At 32.9% G+C, this 21,584-nt stretch overlaps 1 protein-coding gene across 1 annotated transcript; it reads left to right on the forward strand.

Annotated features, from left to right (window-relative positions):
• Positions 1–3,712: 3,712 nt before the first annotated feature.
• On the forward strand, positions 3,713–13,970 carry Tsp_10988 (vinculin family protein). Its single transcript, XM_003380965.1, has 22 exons — positions 3,713–3,769; positions 4,057–4,164; positions 4,245–4,416; positions 4,485–4,630; positions 4,903–5,074; positions 5,178–5,332; positions 5,832–6,042; positions 6,149–6,294; positions 6,684–7,253; positions 7,537–7,629; positions 7,694–7,915; positions 8,403–8,580; positions 9,316–9,513; positions 9,609–9,700; positions 9,775–9,853; positions 10,076–10,402; positions 11,378–11,434; positions 12,039–12,141; positions 12,538–12,661; positions 12,885–12,975; positions 13,334–13,417; positions 13,801–13,970. Exons 1-22 carry the CDS (start codon positions 3,713–3,715, stop codon positions 13,968–13,970), a joined length of 3,555 nt encoding a protein of 1,184 aa, XP_003381013.1.
• The last annotated feature ends 7,614 nt before the right edge of the window (positions 13,971–21,584 follow it).

Below are 21,584 nucleotides of genomic sequence, written 5' to 3' on the forward strand. Positions count from 1 at the left end.
AGGATATGTTATGTATACATATGCATACTGATTGATTGATTGATTGATTAATTAATTTATTTATTCATTTTTCACTTAAATAAGAAGAAGAATGAATAACTATAAATAATGCAATGTTTTTGGTTTAAACTATTCTTTTTGTCCTTGGATCACAGCCAGTTTAAAAGTTGGAGATGTGCAACCAGTTTCTCACGAATAATAATAATAATAATAATTGCATTTTGTTTTCACTTTTCTCTTCTTAAGCATTACGCAACAAACTGGCTGGCTACACATCAAACTTTTCATTGCTTTCAATTTTGAATTTAAGCTATTCAGATGTGCATTAAAGAAGGGAAATAAATAAATTACTCAATTCCCTTTTCTTTCTTATAAAAAGCTTTCAACTTTTTGTGATGATGTAATTCATTTTCAAATGATCCAATAAAAAATTGCTTGCAACATTCAACTGAATGCGCATTTGTAATTATAATTAGTAAAGTGGATGATTCTTTTGTTTACTCGAATTTACTTTATTGAATGAAAATAATTATAACACATCGACCGTTTCAACTAAACGATCGTGTGCTTTTAACTTTATAATTCGCTTCTGCACTTTAGTTTGTAATGGATAACTTGTTTATAATTATTTGTATATTATGTATTTTTGAAAATTTCTTTAAAAAAATTAATTTTCAATAAATTTTGTTCCTAACTTTGATATATTTCATTTTTTAATTAAAAGAAGACATATTTAAAAAGAAATTTATTTGATGGACAAAATATGAAATTGAATTGTTAGTCTTTTTTTAATAAGGTTATATTGATGACCTCTTCAGTCAAGGAATAGGGTAATTCCGTTGCAGCAGTTTCACCATTGAGCAGAATGTATTTATTCAATTTTTATTTAATTGGTAGTAAATTGAGATGATCTTTCGAAGAAATTGAATCCTACTATTGTAATGCTTTTTCAATATTTTTGCATTTTGCTGAATGTTTGTTTGCAGAATTTGAGAATTTTTAATTGATTTGATTTGAAAATTTTCTGAAAGAAAAATGCCTACTTTCTGATATAATAAATTTAAATATATAATTGTTTTTGGTTCATTATTGTACTTTCTTTTTATCATTTCTGTTTTATCAATAAATGAAATTTTAATACATCTAGAGAGCTATATTACAATCGATAATGGAATCGAAAAATTGTGTGCATTTGTAATAATTGTTCAGATTAGTTTTCACCGTGAAAAGAATAAACAGTAGTCAAATGAAAATTGAAATTGAGTTTATTTAATTGAATTTTGGTTTTACTTTTTTTTTCTTGATTTGTCATTTTTAATTTTTCCAGTGATTCCAACATATTATAGATCATTTTTGGATGATATGCATATTTATCTTTTAAAATGAAATCAAATTTATTTGAAATTTAAATTAAACTAGTTTGTAACTTCAGTGATTTAGTGTTTTTGACATTTTTTGCCAATATTTGATAGCTTTTAATCGGAATAAGATTTTTTTTCTTCTTTTCAAGTTGCAATTCGTAGACACACACGATCATTAGAGCATTACGTTTTCTGTACATCCGGAAAGATCTATGCAACATAGATTGAATATTTTGTTCTCAATTCAAATTATTCAAATTTTGTGTCCACCCAGTGCTTAGTTTTTGAAATTTTAAAAGCGAAATATTTAGTTTTGTTTTAAATTTATCTTGCGTAAAATTATTTTTTTTTCGAGAAAAAATTTGCATATATATTTAACAGATCTCATTCAGGAGAGGAATGTTTTTTTATTAGTTAAAGGAAGAATAATATCATACTTGTAATTAGTGGAAGTTGTTGTGAAATAGATCCGAGCAATATGAAATTAACTAGTTTGTAGAATTGTAGCGTTTGCAAACTTGATTATTTTTAATCTGTATACTATATTATTATTCAGATAAATTATATCCACATTTATCTGTTTTTATGTGAAAATTTTTTTCTTTTACGAATGAAAATCTAGTATATAATAATGTAATTATTAATTACATTTATTATTATTATTATTATTATTATTATTATTATTATTATTAAAATTTAAAATTTCCCCATTATTATTATTATTTCTTTTCTTTTTTTACTTCTTGCTGTTGAGATGTAATGATTCTGGTTTGTTGAAAGAGTAAAACGCAGTGCACACTGTCATTAGTGGCAACAGGTTTTCTTCTTTTGCACTTTTTCTTGTCTACAGTTGACAGTGAATTAAACGATTGACCCACGTGGGACTGGTTGTGGGCCACTCTTGGACAAAGGATGTCTCAATTTGGTGGCCAGTAAGCGTGTTCTTTGTCAAAGTGGTGGTTTTGTTCGCTTTGGTTGAAGATTCCAAAATTGCACATCTCAGCTAATACTGATTGATAGATGTGGACATGTATAATATGCAAAAATCAGCATTACAACAGCAGTCTTCCAACAACAGGAATGGCATTCGATCAACACTGATCAATCGCAAGCAGTATCCACTTAGACAGCGTAAATACGAACTGGTTATATTGGTTATTAATCTTTCCGACAGGGTGTGTAATGTTATCTATATTTGGATGTTTGCGAATTATTTTCAAAATAATTTTATTTAAATTTATTCTTGCAGTTTATAAATTAAAATTTTGACAAAGCAATGTAGTGTAGTGCAGTGTATACTGGAAAGCTGTGTATGTGTGTGGTATGTTCGGTTATTTACTTGGCTGTTGTTCTTCTTCATTGTCGATGTGTCACAGTTGATGTTTGCTATGAAGATTATGAAATAGCTGTCAGTATGTTTTTATTTGCTCTCCACCCGGTTATCTTGATCTTTTTGTGATGTTTTTTTGCTTTATTTGCATTTGAAAAAGCTCCTGAAAGCTTTTTACTTCCTCATCATGGCTAATCAAACAAACATGCTGTAGTGGTAGTAGCAGTAAGTAAGGAGAGAGGAGGGAAGTGTGCAGATGAAGCTTGTTTTGCTACTTAAAATTCCATCGGATGAAAGTTATTTGCATAAATTATCCATGCATGTAAAATAAAAATGAGGCACTGAAAGAAAATATTTTCTCCAATTGCATTATTTGCATTAATTTAGAATTGAAAATGTTAAATGTTCAAAAATTAACCATCAACACTTGAACTTGTTAATTGGTTGTTATTCTTTCAAAATTTGCATCTTCTTTTATTTATTGTATGTATTTCGATGAATTAATTGTCGAATTTTAATTTAAGCCATTTATTTCATGGGCATGTAAGCGACAAATTGATTTATTGAAAATTTATGATTTTTTTATTTTTCAGTCACATCTGTTACACAAGTATACTAATTTATTGATGAATACAAATTTGGAAAAGAAATTATTAATTGTTTTTTTTTTCAAATATATTGTGCTCATGTATTTTATTCACTTAAAATTAGATTAGAAAGAAAATGAAATTGGTCAATAATGCTTTTAATATGCGTTGAAAATATGATTTAATTTTCAATTGTTTGTTAATTGAAATGGAATGTTGATGCAGTTGCGATGCATTCATTTCACTGACGTATGGGTGTGTAGAAATTGATGCTGATAATTTTGTACTTTTTGTATTGAGTGTGTCAAAATGATGGGAGGTTTGAAAAGAGAGAGAGAGAGAAATATGAAAATTTTCTTCTTGTTTTCTCCAGTCCAGTTATAATTGTGCAAAGTTGTATTTGTATTGTTGTTGTGCATTGCTAACAAACAAAAATGGCCTCCAACCAACCGTTGTTGCATTCGCTTTGCCCACTGTGTGTGCGTGCATATGTTGGATATTTATGAGATTTTCAACTTTTCTTCTTATTTATTCGTTTCATTTTTCTAATTCAATTATTTCTATGTGTTAATTTTAATATTCTCTGTCTACTTTTGTCAACTGCAGGAAGCATTATTTACCCCAACATACATGCATACATGAAACGGAAAAACATCATTCGGCGTACTTGTTACCATTATTCGCATCATGTTAGGAAATATTTTTTTTACTTTCTATTTCTGTCTCTTCATTATAATTTTATTTTGAATTTACTTGTGTTTTGTTCACTTGTTTCCAGGTCTCCAGATTGGTGATCTTGCACGAAGAAGCGGAGGATGGGAACGCGATGCCAGATTTGACCAGGCCGGTCGACGCAGTCTCCAGAGCTGTGGAAAATTTGGTTCAAGTAAGGCGTGTGGACAGTGGTTTTTTTATTTATCCTCTTTCCTGCTCATAATGGAGGAGAAATTATAATTTTGTTTCAAGGTCGGATACGATACGATCCATTTGTCCGACGACGACATCCTCAAGCAGGACATGCCACCAGCATTGCAACGCGTCGAAACAAGCTCAAGATTGTTGGAAGAAGCTTGCTATGTATTGCGTGACGATCCCTATTCTAGCCAGGGTCGGAAGAAGCTGATCGAAGGCTCGCGTGGTTTGTCAAATTAAAAAAAAAAGTTTTAATATTACACGTCTTCTCATTGCTGTTTCTTTTCTCGTCAGGCATATTGCAAGGCACGTCTGCTTTGTTGCTTTGTTTCGACGAGTCTGAGGTCAGAAAAATTGTGCGTGGATGTAAAAAAGTTCTGGATTATTTGGCAGTGGCGGAAGTGATCGAAAATATGGAAGATCTTGTACAATTTGTCCGAGTGAGTTTTTCACAAAGTTTAAACTTTTGAAGTTTAAAATTTATTTGTTCCTGAATCCACTTTATTTAAATAAGGAATTGTTTTTTTTAATGAGTGAGTGATTTGTTTGTATTGAGAAGATTTTTTTGTCAGATTTCAAAAATTCCCTTTATAAAATATAATTATTGGTTAAATTGAATTGCGATGTAATAATGATAAATATAAATGGATTATTTTCTTTAAGTTATTGAAATGAAAGTTAATGTTATGAGCTGAGTTGATTTCTACTGCAGGATATAAGCCCTTGGCTTACGAAGATGTCCAGAGATACAGAGGCTAGGGAAAAAGAGTTGACGCATCACGTGCATCGTGAAATTTTAATTCGGTGTATTGATTCGGTCAAAACGTTGGCACCAATATTGATTTGCGCTATGAAAATATTCATTCAAATTAGCGCTCAAGGTGGTAAGTCGAGAATTATTATTATTTTATTGAAGTTGAATGCTGCAAGTTGCTGCAAATATTTTTTATTTTATTTTATTTTATTTATACTCTCCCTGGATTTCAGGTAGTAAAGGCGTGCCGGAAGCGGCTGAGAACCGCAATTATTTATCTAGTCGAATGATTGAAGAGGTGAATGAGGTGATTCGAGTTTTGCAATTGACTACATACGACGAAGATGAATGGAACGAGGACGATTTAATCGTCATGAAAAAAGCTCTGGTAGATTTTATTCGCTAGATTGATTTTAAATTTATGAATTACGTTTTTGAATATTTTCTCTTTTGAAGAGTGCCATCGAAAGTTTGCTTCAAGCTGCGCTCGATTGGTTAGCCGATCCTAGAGCTTTGCGCGGTGGAGTAGGTAGGATAATTATAAATATGTATATACTTTCGATAGTGTTGATTTTGAATTATGTGATAATTATGAATGATTTAATAATAATTTAAAAAAAAACATTTTTTCACAGGCGAAAAATCTTTGCGAAGAATTTTGGTCTACGCTGAACGCATTGCTGACCGTGCCTTGCCAGAAGATGCTTCTTTGATACGTCGGGCTTGTTCAGACATTGCTTCGATGACTGATTCGTTGTGCGAATTACGTCACAACAAGCAGGTTAGCTTCAATTTTCTTTTTGTGACTTTCGTTTATTTATTTATTTATGCTTTATTATTGATGAATGAAAAAAATTTTTTTTTTCTCATTTAAAAATCATTTTCAGGGCGATTCCCCTCAGTGTCAAGGATTGGCAAGAGGTATTGCACAAAAGTTGCGAGAATTGGTCGGAGGCAAGGATATTGCCGGTCTGTTGCCGCACGCTTTGCAAGGCTTGGAACAGGCCGGCATTGCACAGCCAGCTCACACTGTGCTCGGACGTATGGATCAAGTGTTGAAATGGCTCGACGCTCCATACATGGACGACAGGGGAGTTGGTGAGTGTGAAATTAATTTGAAATTTTAGCGTTTCAATTTTTATCACAAAATAAAAATAAATATATGTATGTATGAAGTGGAGAGTTATGCAAAATTTCAATTCAGGTTTGAATGCATTGAAAGCATTGTTGGCCGAGGGAAGAAAAGTTGCTGATTTGTGTTCGCCACGTGAAAAGTATGCCATGAATGAATTGTGTGACGAAATTGAACGCCTTTCCCACCAGTTGGCCGAACTGCAACGAAAAGGAATGGTATGTATCCGAGATGCTATTTTGAATTTTTGCGTGTTGCTTTATTTCTTTGTTTGTTTGTTTGTTTCTTCCCCATTTGTTTTTTGTTTCTTTTGGTTTTGCTTTGTTGTCTGCTTTTCCAAGAAGAGGTAAAGTGGATTCATTATTTTGGCTGATCCTGGTTTTGAACGCTTGATTCTGTTCTTGTTGGTCGTGTTGTGAAGACGAAAGAAACAGCAAAAAGCTGAGAGCATAGCAAAGCAGACAAACAAGCAGATGAGCAGGGACAGACAGGGGTAGACGAGTGGGCCGCTGAAGGCGCGTATACTACCACTCACTCACTGTAATAATATTAGTAATTTAAAATTGGGAAAAAAAGCAGCAACAAGTGGTTCTTTCTTTTTTCTCAGAGTGGTAGTTTAAAATTTGTTTGTTATTGTTGCTGGCAGGGTTTTGAGAAGCGTCGACGTGTGTCTTCGTCTGATCGAGCCGAGTGGGCTTTTGCCAGGCCTCTGGCCCGCAGACCGGCACCGGATACTTTTATCCAACCGTCGCAAAGCAGACGTTGGTCGATCAAATCCGCCGGTGAGTCGTCGTCGGCCGGTCGACCGTATTCTTCGGTTGGCGCTGCCAAGAAGCGGACCACGCCCACTGGCCAAGCGGGCGCGCTTCCACGATCGTCGACCATGCCACTGGCGTCCGAGCCGTTTCAGTCGCTCAATCTTCTACTGCAACGATTAGTAACGGAACTGTGGCGCAACAAAAGGACCTGTGCCTTCCAGACCCCGACCACCACTGCCAAAAGCACGGCACCTGCTCGGCCTAGCACAACGGTGCCACATTTTCACGTTTGTAAAGCTTTTCTGTACAATCCATACCGAGGCGCTGCTGCTGGCCCAGCGGAATCTTCTTCATCTTCACCACCACGTCGTGTGTTCTTCGAAACGGAAAGTTTGTTGGCACCACTTGTTGTGCGCATTGTATGTAAAATTGGCATATGCAAGAGAGAAATATCTGTCGTCTTTTGTAATTCGTTGTGGACTTCATTGTCTGTCTGTCTGTCTGTCTGTCTGTTTGTCTGTTTGTTGTTCAGTGCTGTGCTGTGCAAAGTTGGTCTCTCGCTTTTATTGTCAAATTTATATCTATTCCATTTGTGTATATATACGATAGTTTTAATTCTAATATTTATTGCTTGATTCTGTTCTGTATTAGTGCAGAGAAGAGAAAAATTTGGCATGTTTTTTATTGTCGCTTTCATTTCAGGGCGATTCTCCTCAAGCACGTGCCATTGCCAATCAGCTGAAAGATAAATTGGGCGAATTGAAGCGAATGATGGATCGAGCACTACTTGATCGGGTAAAGATTTTGTTTGTTTATTTATTTATTTGTTTGTTTGTTTATTGTTTTCTGATATTTTAAGGTAGTTGACGACTTTTCCGACATAACCACCCCGTTGAAACAGTTCGCCGAGGCAGTTTTAGCGCCCGAAGGGACGCCAGCACGTGATGCTAATTTCGCTGAAAAGGCGCAGAACCTTCGCGACCACTGCCAACGTTGCGCGAAAACTGGACGTTTGGTCGGAACATCAGGACCATGCAAAGACAAAAAAATCGTCGAAGCATTGTGCAGCACCGCTAACCAAGTAAATGAGATCAACTTGTTCTTTTTAATATCTTCTAATTATGCAGGTTGAAATTTTTTTCTGTTGTCCATAATTTCCACATATTGTCAAGATGTCATTGAAATGCAAGTATTTGTTGAACAAGCATGCATTCAAACAATATATCTTGTTTTGTTTTCTCTTTTGTTTGTAAACTAGATTTTTATATGCTCAGTTGGTTAAATTTGATGATATTTTTCTGTTTTTTACATTTTCTGATTTCTGTTAATTATGCAGCATCGTATACATATAAATAGATATGTTAGGCTTGAATTTCAATTACACAATAGGACTTTTAACAATACAGGCAGGTAGATGTTGAAACAAAAAATGAGCACACCCTACAATTAGAGAGTATAGGTGAATTTGAATGAAGTTTTTCAAAAAATTTATATTCATTTATTTATTTCTATGAATTTAATTACGTTTAAGTTTGATGCAATTGTGCGTGTGTTGTATTGTTGTTTAGATTTCTAACATGACCCCGCAAGTGATCAATGCTGGAAAAATTCGATTCCATTATCCGCAGAACGTGTCCGCAGATGAGCATTTTGAAAATCTGCGTCGAGAATTGTCGGATGCTTTGCAACGGCTAAGAAGCTTAGTGGACGACGCTGTTGATCCATTGGAATTTGTCAAAGCATCCGGTAAGAAACAGAAATTCATAACAATTATTTATTTATTGCTCTCCTATTGCAAAATTTCTATTACAAATATTCATTCACATCATTGTTAGTATATCTTGATTAATTATTTATTATCCCTGATTTATCATTAAATTTTTTTAAATCAATTTAAGCATTTTTAATATTGTGTAACATTTTGAATAGGAACAAATTGATTTGCATTGGATAAAGATATGTATATATATTAATATTAATTAATGATAGAATTTGATAAATTTGTTAAATTATAAAATAATACGACTCGAGTATTTCTTTAGTTTGTAATTCTAAATGTGAACGTTGCCAGGTGTTTTATACATTTCAACTTCATAGCCGTAAGTGTTATGCTTAAAAAAGGCAATTCGGCGGTGATTGTGATCCGTTTATCTTTGCTTTTTTGGGCTTGGAAAAATTACTTTTGTTTATATCATTCATTCAGAAAAGTCATTAATTATTATTAAAGCTCATTCTGTTTCACAATATGAGTTATATTTTATGAATTAATATAAATTCCTGTACTTTGTTTTGTCAGTGGTTTTTCTTTATAACGGTGTCATGTCGGTGTGGTTTTTGCTATATCTGTGGATGTGGATATATTCTGTAATTTTGGCTGGTTTTCTTGTCATAAGAAAAAGCTCATTTTTTTAATTTGTATACACATATTGTATTAATGTTTCTATTTTTTATTTATGTTAATTTGTCATGTTTGCTGTTTAGAAAATGCGATTCGTCGTCATGGTCAAGAATGTGAAAATGCGATCAGTAATGACGAACCACAGAAAATGGCCGACCATGCATCCAGCATTGCACGATTGGCTAATCGCGTGTTAATGGCTGCCAAAGGACAGGCAGAGAATTCAGAAGATCCAGCATTTTCTGGTCGCATGAACGATGCAGCGAACCGCTTGCAAGGAAGTAAGTGCATAAGAATGAAAATATGAAAACGAAATTATTATTATTATTATTATTATCGTTGTTGTTGTTGCATTTCATTATTTGCTCATTTTAAGCTATACCACCGATGGTCAACGATGCGAAACAAGTGGCGTTGAATCCTCGTGATCAATCAGCAGCTGGTCGTTGGAGGGATTCGAACAAGAAGGTAAATTTTTGGGAAAATAAGCATCTATTTGTTGTTGAATTTGTTTCTTTATAATTCTATTCATTGCATTACAGTTAGTCGATGCTGTTGGTAGTGTTCGTCGTGCTCTTGAGCCTAGTCAACTGCCAGAGATGAAAAATTTGGACATCAACGGTTAGTTGTCTATTTTTTTTTATTCTTATCGTAAAATATATAGCTGGGTTATTGTTGAAAGAAAATATTTCCGTTATTAATTCATTTAATAATTTTGTAAAAGCGGTTGAGTTATGTTGTAATGAATGCGGAGACGATTGAAAAGAAAACACAGAAACAAAACAGAAAAAAGGGACGGAAGCTTGCTTGTATTCTTTTTTTCATTTTTACAGTAATCTGCAGATAGTGATTGTCAGGTAGTAGCAGTGTTAGTAGGTTTATGTTGCGCAGGCATGACAGTTGGCACCAAAGGTGGTGCCAGATCATCGTCGCGGGTATGCAAAGTATCATCACCATTATCTGTGGATGTTGGTTACGAGTCAGACACGGCGGCGCCGGTGTCTTGGTCGAGACCGATGCGTTCGAAAGATGTCGTCGACTTTGACTATCCCAACATCGACTTCCATTCTATGTTTGACATGTGGTTATACCAAATGCCGCCGGTGAACCTGAGCTCTTTGTACGATCTGCGCAGGTTGCCCACTTTATTCCACCGCCGATCGGCGAGTCGTGAGTCTACAAATAATCCTAATTATATAATTAATTGATTAATTTTACTTTTGCATTTCAAGCATGCCGCTTTTGTCAAAAAAAAACTTTTGCTGCTTTATTACAATTTTTCTGTAACTGTTAACTGCAGTTAAAAATTGATTATTTCTATAACTTTGCTAGCAATTTGGAACTTTTGTATTGTTCACTTTGATTTGTAATTAAGTTTATTCGGTTTGTCGATTGTGAAATTTGTTTGCTTGGAGATCATGCCAGATCATTTTTATTTTGAATATTTAAAAAAAATAATCTGTATTATGTGTTGATTTGGAATTAATCATCTGTTGTTCACGTAACGTAAACGTTTAAATTGTAAAATTTTCTTTTTCTTGATCTTTTCGCATAGACATTTGCATAATTCTTTTTCTATTTACATAATATGATACGGAATATAATTTAATACAGTAGTAATGTGCATAGTAAAAAAAGTAGTTATTATAAATTTAGGTGTTTTTTCTTTTATGAATAATTGTTGTGCTTGTTTTTATTATCATTGCGTTTTATCGACATGTAATATAATGCGTGGTGTATTTAGTTTTATGCTTTTTAGCATGCAAAAGCTGGGTTGTTTTTTTGTGCGTGTGTAGTTTGTTTTTGAAGTATGAAAAACATTATTTTATGTTTATTATTTTGAATGTTATTTATTTTTACATGTGAATTATTTTTTTTCTTATTATTGCTGTTATTACTTTTGCTCATCCAGCTCGACGACGTCGTCGAAACAGGCACAGGCGTTGCCTGACATTGTCCTTTCCAGTTGACTGGGAGCGTGAGCAAAGGACTGGGAGACGAAGAGGTTTAGCTTTACATTTTTATTTATATGTATATTTTTTTAAGTTATTTTTATTAGCCAAGGCGACCGACCTTGAGTTGTCGGGAGGCCGCTTTCTTAAAATTCCTCTGCATGCAGCTGCTAAATTCTGATCTTAATTTCAGAAGTCAGGGCACCTCCGCCTCCGCCAGCTTGGTATCAGGCGGCTAGCCATCGTGAAGGTAAATAATTGCAACCAAATCTCTCTCTCTCTCTCCCTCTCTCTTTTTCTGTTCTGTTCGTCTATCTGTAGCTGCTGAACGCTTTTTCAGTTTACTGCTTTCGCTTTTCACATTTTGCTATCAGTATATTTGTTTTTTATTCTATGCAAAATTGTGAAGCATAAAGAAACAAAAGCTATTCTGTTATGTAATGCGATTTATATTACTTGAACTAATTATGCTGTAACAATTATTGCACTTTTTCTCGAGTTTCTGGTTTAATTCACAAGGCAGTAAGCAAAAGTAGAAAATATATTAATTTTGATCAAAAGAATCAGCATGTGCATTTCTTTCAAAAAATTAAAATAACTGAAGAAAGAAATTGTTGAAATATAGGCAATTGTTGATGTGATAATTGTTATGCTTTTGCGCTTCACCGTGCTAGATGTTGCTTTGCCAGTCAATTAATCCAGTGCTTTTGTTTCATTTTTACGCTAGTTTCATTGTGAAAGGGTTTTGTTTTTAGGGGCTATTTTTAGCTGGTTTTACGTCTGTGTTCATTTTTATGAATGAGAGTGAACAAATGAATAAATTCTGAACTTTGATTTTTTGAATGAATTTTCAGGACCAGCGTCGCCAAACCGACCACCACCACAGCTTATGGAAATGCGCACGCCGCCGAGACCTCCTCCTCCACAGGAAACTGACGATGAAGAAGAAATGCGAGCGTTCTGGGAACGCGTACCATTGCCTAAAGCCAACCAACCAATTCTAGTGAGTAGTATTTTTTTCTCTATTTTCATGTTCTATCAACAACAGTGATGTACGATTTGAAAGATGGAAGACGAATTTTTCTTCTTGAGCTATGTTGGATATATAAATTAAAAAAAAATATATATATTGTACATATGTATTATTATTATATGTGTTTAGAGTGCGGCGCATAGTTTACATCGTGAAGTGCAGCAATGGTCGAGCAGAGAGAACGAGATTGTTGCAGCGGCGAAACGAATGGCTATACTAATGGCTCGACTGAGTCAACTTGTCAGGTAAAAATAATATTTATATATATATATTTTTTTGATATTAAAAATTATCATTTTATTATAAAAATTCATTTTCAGAGGTGAAGGTGGAACTAAAAAAGATTTGATTGATTGTGCCAAAGCGATTGCAGACGCTTCTGAAGAAGTCACTCGTTTAGCTGTTCTTCTTGCACGACAATGTACAGATATAAAAATGAGAAAAGTAAGTTCCATTTGTGTATTTCTTGTAGCAAAGAAGCAAAGTTGTTAATTTTTTTCCATTTGAATATTTTTTTAGTAAACTGAAATACATTGAAAATAATAATTTCAAATAATTCCAGTAACTAAAAAAAATCTTCTCTCTCCCTAGTATAATTTGTTATTTTTATTATTCTAATTTCATAAAGATGACAAGTTGTGTTTTAAAAAAATTTTTTATCATTTAGGCGTTGCTTCAAGTATGTGAAAGAATACCTACAATAGCTACGCAGTTGAAAATTTTATCCACAGTTAAAGCAACAATGCTGGGTTCTCAGGGTGAGTTGTGCTTTTATACCTTTTGTCATGTATTAATATTTTTTATTTATCACTTCTTATCCGTGCAGAATTCAGTTTCTGAAATCCCCTTATTCAATATATTGTTGAACTGAATTTTTGTTATTCAAATCAAATAATTGGTGGCATAAAATAATATATATTTTTTTGAATTCTCATTTTCTTTACAATTTGGTTATTCCGTCTATCCTTCATCCGAAGCAATGTGAATAGGATTTTTGGAATAACAATGTCAAAAAATAACAGCATAGAATATTGTTTACTAGAATATTTTTGCAATGTGGGACAGACAGTATTTGTGTCAGTTTAAATAATGAAAAGGGGGAAATTAAAGTTTTAGTTTACTGGAAAAAAATGATTGTTTTAACTGAAGCTCTTATTGCAGCCCCAATGTCAGTTCGAGAAGGAAGCGAAATTTCTCCTGGTAAATTCGCTGGCACGTGGTGCCTGGTTGATATTATTTATTATATAACACCAAATTTTTGCTCAACATTAACAATAATTGTAGTTTTTATGCATGGGTGTTACTTTTGTTAAAACAAGCGAGTGTTGGCAACGTAGAAAGAAAGACAATCGTGTACTGTACTGTATTGTATTGTATTACTTGATTGGTTCTATTTGTTTTTTCATTACTGTTAGTATTTATTACTTTGCGCTTCTTCTGTTCAGTTATTGTTTGTTTTATTCATTTAGTTCTAGCTTAAATAGTTGTATGTTTGTGACGTGTGTACTGTATTGTATTGTATTGTATTGTATTGCATTTAGTATTCCATTTAAATTTCATCTAGTTCGCTTTTTCCTTTCTAGGCACCGATGAAGATGAAGAAGCAATGCAACAGTTAGTATTGAATGCCCAAAACTTGATGCAATCAGTGAAGGATACCGTACGGGCGGCTGAAGCTGCTTCGATCAAGATACGTACAGACAGTGGCCTTCGGCTGCGATGGGTTCGTAAGCCAGTCTGGGCTAATTACTGAACAGTTGAAAAAACCGCTACTCAGTTTACCATCATCTGAGCAGAGCTATACAATTTATCATTATTCTAATTCTTTGGATTTTTTTTGCTCTATCTACAGAATTGCTCCGAATTATTATTATTATTATCATTAATAATAATAATATATATGTATATAATCAGTCTACGTCTTAGAAAATCCACAATAATACGTACGTACCATAAGTATGGCATAAGCACCTAGATTGCGTGAAGATTAGCATATTTATATATGCTAATTTTCGTTGAACTGCCAGTGTTTTGATTATTATTCATTAATTTTCAAATTCTTCATTTTACCTGTAGTTTTTTTTCATATCAGTTTTTATATTTTTGTTATTATCATTTTCATTTCACTGCTATTCTACGTTTCTCTGCAGCGATTTGTATGGCCGTTTTGATTAGAGAACCTTCTCTTCTCCCTCTATTACAATTTACACGTCTTCCATTTTGAACAGCCATATAACACAAAGAGCGTACAAAATTTGCTGACGATACTGGATGAAACTTGGAACCTAGTCGATAAGATGATAATGTCTGTTTTTGAATTTTTATTACTTATACAGAAATTATTGTTTGCACAATGGTCGAGAAGTTTTTAACGATTTTGTTAGCTGTTCTGAAAATACTTCTTTAGCATATAGATTTGAATGCTTTCAGTTTGTTCTTTACACAATGAATGTATGTATCACTTGCTTGAATTTATTGTATAATCAGTCAACTCTTTCACAACATTCGTATCAATTTCATTGCACAACTTTATCACTATTTGTTTGATCAGTTTAATTGAACTTGAATTTTTCAATAATTGTAGGTATTGAATGAATGATAAATTCTGAAACAAAGAAATAATTGAAGAAATTGAAATTGAAAAAGAAATTTTATTGAAATAATCCGTGTATAATATGTTTGCGTTCGATTAATTATTTGCTTGATGGAATAACTGATGATTAGGATGAAATAGAAGAAGAAATTAAATGAAAAAAGTAATTACGTAACAATATCTGAATTAGAATGGCATTCTAAAATTAGAAAGAAAGAAAAGGATATTATTAAACGATCGGGTGCAGGCAATGCAGCTAATCGGATAACTCGTACGAACTAATAAATGCAGTTAGTGAAAAGCAAGTTTAAGAAACAGTACACTTGCAGCGTGCTACAAAACAAAATCATCGTCAGAAATCCACGGGACAATCAAAAAAAGGAAGACATTTATTTCCCAAATGCATACTACGAAGATATCATTTTGAACTGTTGCGGCAAGTAAAAGGATTATGATTTTCTGTACCGATCAGAAAATGCATGCTTCGCATAATTTCATGCATTCACTGAAAATGACCAAATATGAATACTTCGAAAAACGCGTGGGAAGCAGCAAAATCAAATATCAAATGAAACGGGTAATTGATATTTTAATCTTAACACAATATTGGTAGTTTTTTTTTCTAGCATTTAAATTTTAATATTCACCATCTTCATTCACATTTCAATATAATGTAGCATTCCCTACTGAAATGATAAAAAAGAAGATTGTATGAATTTCCATACAGAAAGCATACATAAGTATTCTTTTATTTATTTTTAGATTATTTGAACAACGTTGAACAGTGCAAATCAATACTTTTTTCAGACAATCGCTAACTTTCTTTAAGCTGCATTTTTAGCTTCTTCACTAACTCACCAAGAGATTTTCATCCACAGAATTCGATATGGAGCACTCCATTATACAAATAATGATCGTCACAAAGGTGCCTTATCATCAAGTGGTAGCGTCGTAAAATATTCTCTGAATTAACTATGGCGTCAAAAATTTGTTTAAAGGTAATTTAAAGTAGTTCTGTTTTCTACTTGTGTTAGTTATCTTCAAAAACTGTGCACACTTATTTTGTAAACGTTATCTTTTGATTAAAAATTTAATGTAATTATTATATTTGAAAATTCAGTTTTAAATTTATTGTAACTTTCATTATGTGATAAAAGGAGACCATTTGTTATTTAGCATTTAACATTATTACACATATGAACAATGGAGAAAAAAGAGTTTTAAACGCCGTCTACAGGGAATAGAAAGCGGGCGTAACGAAGCACAACAACAGAATGCAAGAGGTATGTGTGATTTTCTGTCAGTCAAGATTATGTAATTCGAGGTTGGGATACAGCGAAAGGGTGAATTTTATTCCATAGTTTAATTAAAATTGGTAAATGTAAGATGTAAATAAGATTTTTCACTGTAAAACGGTATTTTCTGTTTTATAAATGAGATGGTATTGAGATTAGGGAAGAATGACTTGATTATTAGAATTTAACTTTAGCTCATTTAAACCACTTTCAATGCTGCGCGCCTGGTGTCTCTCTATTATGAGCACATCATCTTCTATTGTAGATTGCCTTTTCAATAGTTTAACAAGCATTTATTTGAAAATTTCTCAATTCAAAGCATCTTCTTTGACAGAAATTTGCTTCACATTATCAACGTTGTTATTCGATTTTTTCAAAAATGCGGAGGCGTGTTTGACTAAGTGAATATTTTTGTTATGGCGTTTATTGCCAGATAGTTTATATTTTGACTGAATTGTCAATGTCAAGGTCATTTTTGAATATTCAAATAACTGTCATCATTGAAAGTTTAATTTGCCACAATATATGAATTGTTTTTTCAAATCACTATTTTTTCTCTTATTTTACAGCAAACCAGCATTTCGTATAAAATGAGCAAGTATTTCAATTCTTGTATTTATAGTATTTTTAGTATTTGAAATAAACTTAATAATAATGATGAAATTATTGTTTCCGCAGTGTGAGTTATATATTCTCTCAAACACAGTGTATTAGTTAAGTAAATAAAGCGCAGTGAAAACTGTGCACTAGTGATATTTATGAGCAGGAAACAATGAAATAAAAATTTGCATACGGGTTCGTTTGCTTTATTGACATATTCGACATTATTATAGTTTGACGACGTCCGTGGATGAAAGGGCTGTGAACTGAAGACGACCAACATTAAGCGCCAAGCAATTCATTTGTTTTTTTATTAATTATTATTTTTTGGAATAATTTCTGAAAAATAATTTTTCAATCATGAACACTGAAAGAGCATGAACATCAACAATGAGAAGACAGCGCATTGAGTAGTAAGTGGCAGTTTTTTCACTTTTATGTCGTAATCACTTAACAATGCAATTGAGAATCGATATTTAGCATAATTTCTTATTATATTCTCTATGAAGAATTCTCAACATAAGATGATAGTTGATTACATGAACGTCAAATTTCCATACAATTAAGATTGATTAAATAATACCATATAGGTATTGTTTATCTATTATTAAAATATGGTCGTTTGAAGATCATCTTCACGGTACCTAACAGACACATTTAATTGACTAAACAAGCTACTGCTTGCAAGCAGCTCACTTAAAATCAGCTTCATTTGAACTGCTTGCTTTTCTGAATTAAGAAAATTTTCAGACATACATAGGTGCGTTTTGTCAAAGTCAACTTTTTAGTTATGGTGTTTTCTGCCAGATAGTTTATATTTTAACTAATTTTTCAAAATTAAGGACATTTTTGAATTTTTAAATTGTCCTTACTGGTTGAATTGTTGAACAGTGCGTTTCTTTTGTTCATACTGTATCCCGGCATACGTTAGAATTTATCAATGCGTGATGCACAATTTTTAGTACTTCAACCCAGCATGTGCATTATATTAATTAATCAATTAATTATGCTTGTGTTTTAAGCAAATGTCATGTTTTGCCATTCTTCTGTTTTAGGCATTCATTTTTCTTCTTTTCAAAGTGGTTGATCAAAGTCTGATTGAAATGTTCACTAAACAATCAGTTCCTTTAAATTAATGAATGAATTTTGCTGAATATTGCGACATATTATTATCATGCCAGTGCAACTATATTTACGTAAGACACTATTTCATAATTCTTTAATTTACGCCACAATATTATTTGTGATAGATAGTGGCTTTAATTATTATAATCTTTGGTGTTTGCTCATTAGATTGTTATACGTTTTCAAGGCATACATGCATTTCTAGGTCAGCAGAATAACTTTATGCTAATGTGATGGTAAACACTGCCGTTGGCATTCTGCTACGTGCACTTTGTGCTATTCAAATGCGGTAGCAGTGTTCGTTATATAAATTTCTGTTTATTGAGAGAACTGCACTATAGGATAAAAATGTTCGCTGCTGAAGGGCGGTCTATTTACTTACTACATTGCGTTATTTGGTCATTTCGATGCTTCACTGCAACAATTACGTTGTGATTGTTGGACTGAAAATATGAAGAAATCACGAATATCAGTTACAAAATGCATGACTCTACGTTTGCTTCACACGTCATCCCTGACAGGTCTGCTGACAGGTATGAATTTTCATATATTTGCTATTTTTCATACAATGTTTTTTTCCTTCACTTGGCACACTGCACTAAACATGCGCGCTTTTTAAGCTTTTCGTAGTTGTTTGATTTTAGTCTTTTTGAATGGAAACTAGCGCGTTGTTTTTCAGTAATGATGTTCAACTAATATTCGAGACTTTATTACGGCCAAGCCATTATATAATAGTACTAATGGTATATTTTGCTATAATTTTCAATCGTCCTTACAAATCCATTTGTAAAGTAGTACTCTGACATAGCAGTTGAACCCCTCCCACATTATCCTTACTGCCCACTGTAATGTTTATTGCTAAGGTAACATACTTGCCCAATTGTTTAAAGGAAATGTCGTGTGCAGTCGCACAATCGCACCCCTAAATGCTTGTCACTGCTCAAATCGTGCACAAGATTGTTTCAGCATGACATAGGAAAGCTGCTGTTAGCTAGAGAACACACTTTTATATTACCACCTTTGATACTTTAAGAATGGCAGTAACGTACCCTTTATTTTTGAAATGACTCCTTAAAGTTTCTATTATGTCATTGTACCACCAATACCACTGACTTATACAGATGCACCTATTTTAATGTCATTGAGAAAATAACTCATTGCCAATCAGTATTGTCAGTATTGATAAATGAAGCTACGGCTGAATATTATACGTGAAGATTGCGTGGAAGAACGCATATGACAACTTCCACCTCCTCCATCCTTCAACTTCTCCCTCATTCCTTCCTGCTATGCTGTCCCGCCCTCCTTTCCTTTCTAATGATCCCCATCATTGAGCTCGTTATAATACTAAGCTGAACAGAGATCGCATTCAACTGAAAATGCTGCCCATCCCCTATTGCCTATGCCTGATTCCCTATGCCTATCCCCATATGCTCCATGCTCCTGCTCATCATAAAATTTCATGACAACTGTTTAATTTTCCATAAATCTGAAAACGTATTTTATTTTCGAAACTATTTTCTGCGGAAGCTATTTTTTATTATCCATATAATTTTGATTAGAAGAAATGCATTGATAAAATATAAATTATTGAATCGCCTTGTACTTTCAAGCAACTAAATTACAGAACATGCATATATACGCAGTGATAGCATTTTCGTTTATTTTTAGTAATCTGCGATGCTTCAGGTTAATAATATTTCCTTTGAGGTAATTTTAGGGAAAAAATTTGCATAACAATGCCATATTACGTAGTAATATGAAGTGTGTAAATAGAAACGTAATAAATTTCATCGTCTCGTTTCATAATGTTGCTCATAATGTTTATTTTACTGCACTATTACTGATGGAAAATTAGGTTGTTCTTCCTGAGGAAAAGTAAATAGTCATTTGCATAATTTACTTAGTATTATACATCTAATCAGAGAACTTCGATTACATTAGGTTATTCAGTTCACTGCAATGCTATCAATCTAGCACGTGGTCAACTATAATTCCGCTCTTCAACACCATCCATGAATAACTGGTAAGTTGGATTTGATATTTTGGTAGTGGTATGCTATGCATGTTACTTTACATATGTGGTGATTGGTAACTGGCGGGTGTCTTTTTAGTGTTATTATTGCTAAGTTTTAGATGCATCAGATGCTGAAGACGAAGAAGTATCTATTTCTGTTTTTTATTTATAGATGACTGCATTAATATAATTCACTTTTAGAACTTACATTATTTTATTTTCGTATCAATGAATATAAAAAATCCTATCATGAGAAGATGATGCCACTATGCATCATAATTATTTTCATCTGCTGTCGATTTGCAATCTTGTTTATTCCCGTGAAATTTCAATGAAAATGATGGCCACAAGCAGCTGCGCAAAATGATTATTTGCGAGATATTTAGATTGTAAATTAGCCACCCCATCAGCAGCACATCTGTTATTGTATTCGTACGTGCAACGTAATGTAAGTAATATTGTAGATTGGTTGCCTTTGATTTTAGTAAATTTGAAATTTGAATTTTACATTAGAAATTTATAAAATGTATTCCTTTTTCTCTTTTCCATTTATAAAATGGATAGGTAAAAAGAGTAGGTGTAGTAGGTACAAGAGTGTAGGTAAAAAATATTCTGTTTATATGACAAATTACTTATTAAATAATTTTGTAATCCAATGTTTTATTTCGATGTGTTATGTAGTATCTATTTTTTAGTTTGACTATTGCTCTGTTCATGTTTCTACCGTGATCAGTCATGTGTCTCAACAGTTCCGCTTTCTGGTTTTCTTCATCGCCACAGTAAGAATGAATTTTATGCACTTTGTTAGCAATTGGTTGTGTCAGTGCAGTGGAACTATTTCTACAAACTTGAATATCTTTCTCTTATGGTGGTTCAGGTTTCCCTCAATGGATTGAAAAGATGTACAAAAATCTGTAAGTAATTGAGTATCTATAATATGTCACTATTATTAATGTCTTTTAATTCTACTTATATCTGATCTTGTATGCTTCTTGTTATCGAATTAAATAGTGTACGTCAACATAATTGAAACGTTTTCGAATTCCTGTTGCTCTTGCCAACATGGTATGTCACCTTTACCTCAATGCGTTCTAAATGTGCCATCACAAAAATAAGTATACATTTTGCCCATTATAGGGATGGAATACACCATCAACATCGAGCTCGTTCATACTCCTGCGTTAGTTTAGGTTGGCTTAATGGCGTTACCCACTATTGGTCCAGAAATCTGTGTGGCTTCGCTTATCATAGGGATACGGTATAATTAAATAATGATTGTAATAGTAGCATATATTGTGAATATAGTCATTTGCGTTGGTTTTCAGATATATCACACAAGTCTGGTGGTGCGTGTTGCCATCAGTGCGTTTGGTGAGTATTTTTGTATAGTATTATGTGAGTAGGTAAGTTTTAGTATTTTGTAAGTAGAGATTTTGTTTTTTATTGATGAGTGATAGTGTTCATTCACACTGCGGTGTTGCTTATCACATGCTTAGGATGTTTAACTGAAAATTTCAGCGCGTAGCTGTTGAGATGCTTGCATCCTGAAGGACATATGTTGTATGACTAGCAAGTAGTTTTTCTACAAATTTGTATACTTAGTAATTAAGGATCAACGATGCACTGTTATTTGTCTTCAATTAATTTTTTATAATATGGCTGTTTTATATCAATTTTGTTTAACATGCTTTACTTTTCAGCACAATTGTTTTGCAAATATTTTTAGAATCAAATTAA

The sequence above is a fragment of the Trichinella spiralis genome, assembly GCF_000181795.1.
Source record: "Trichinella spiralis strain ISS 195 chromosome Unknown Scfld2, whole genome shotgun sequence".
NCBI lineage: Eukaryota > Metazoa > Nematoda > Enoplea > Trichinellida > Trichinellidae > Trichinella > Trichinella spiralis.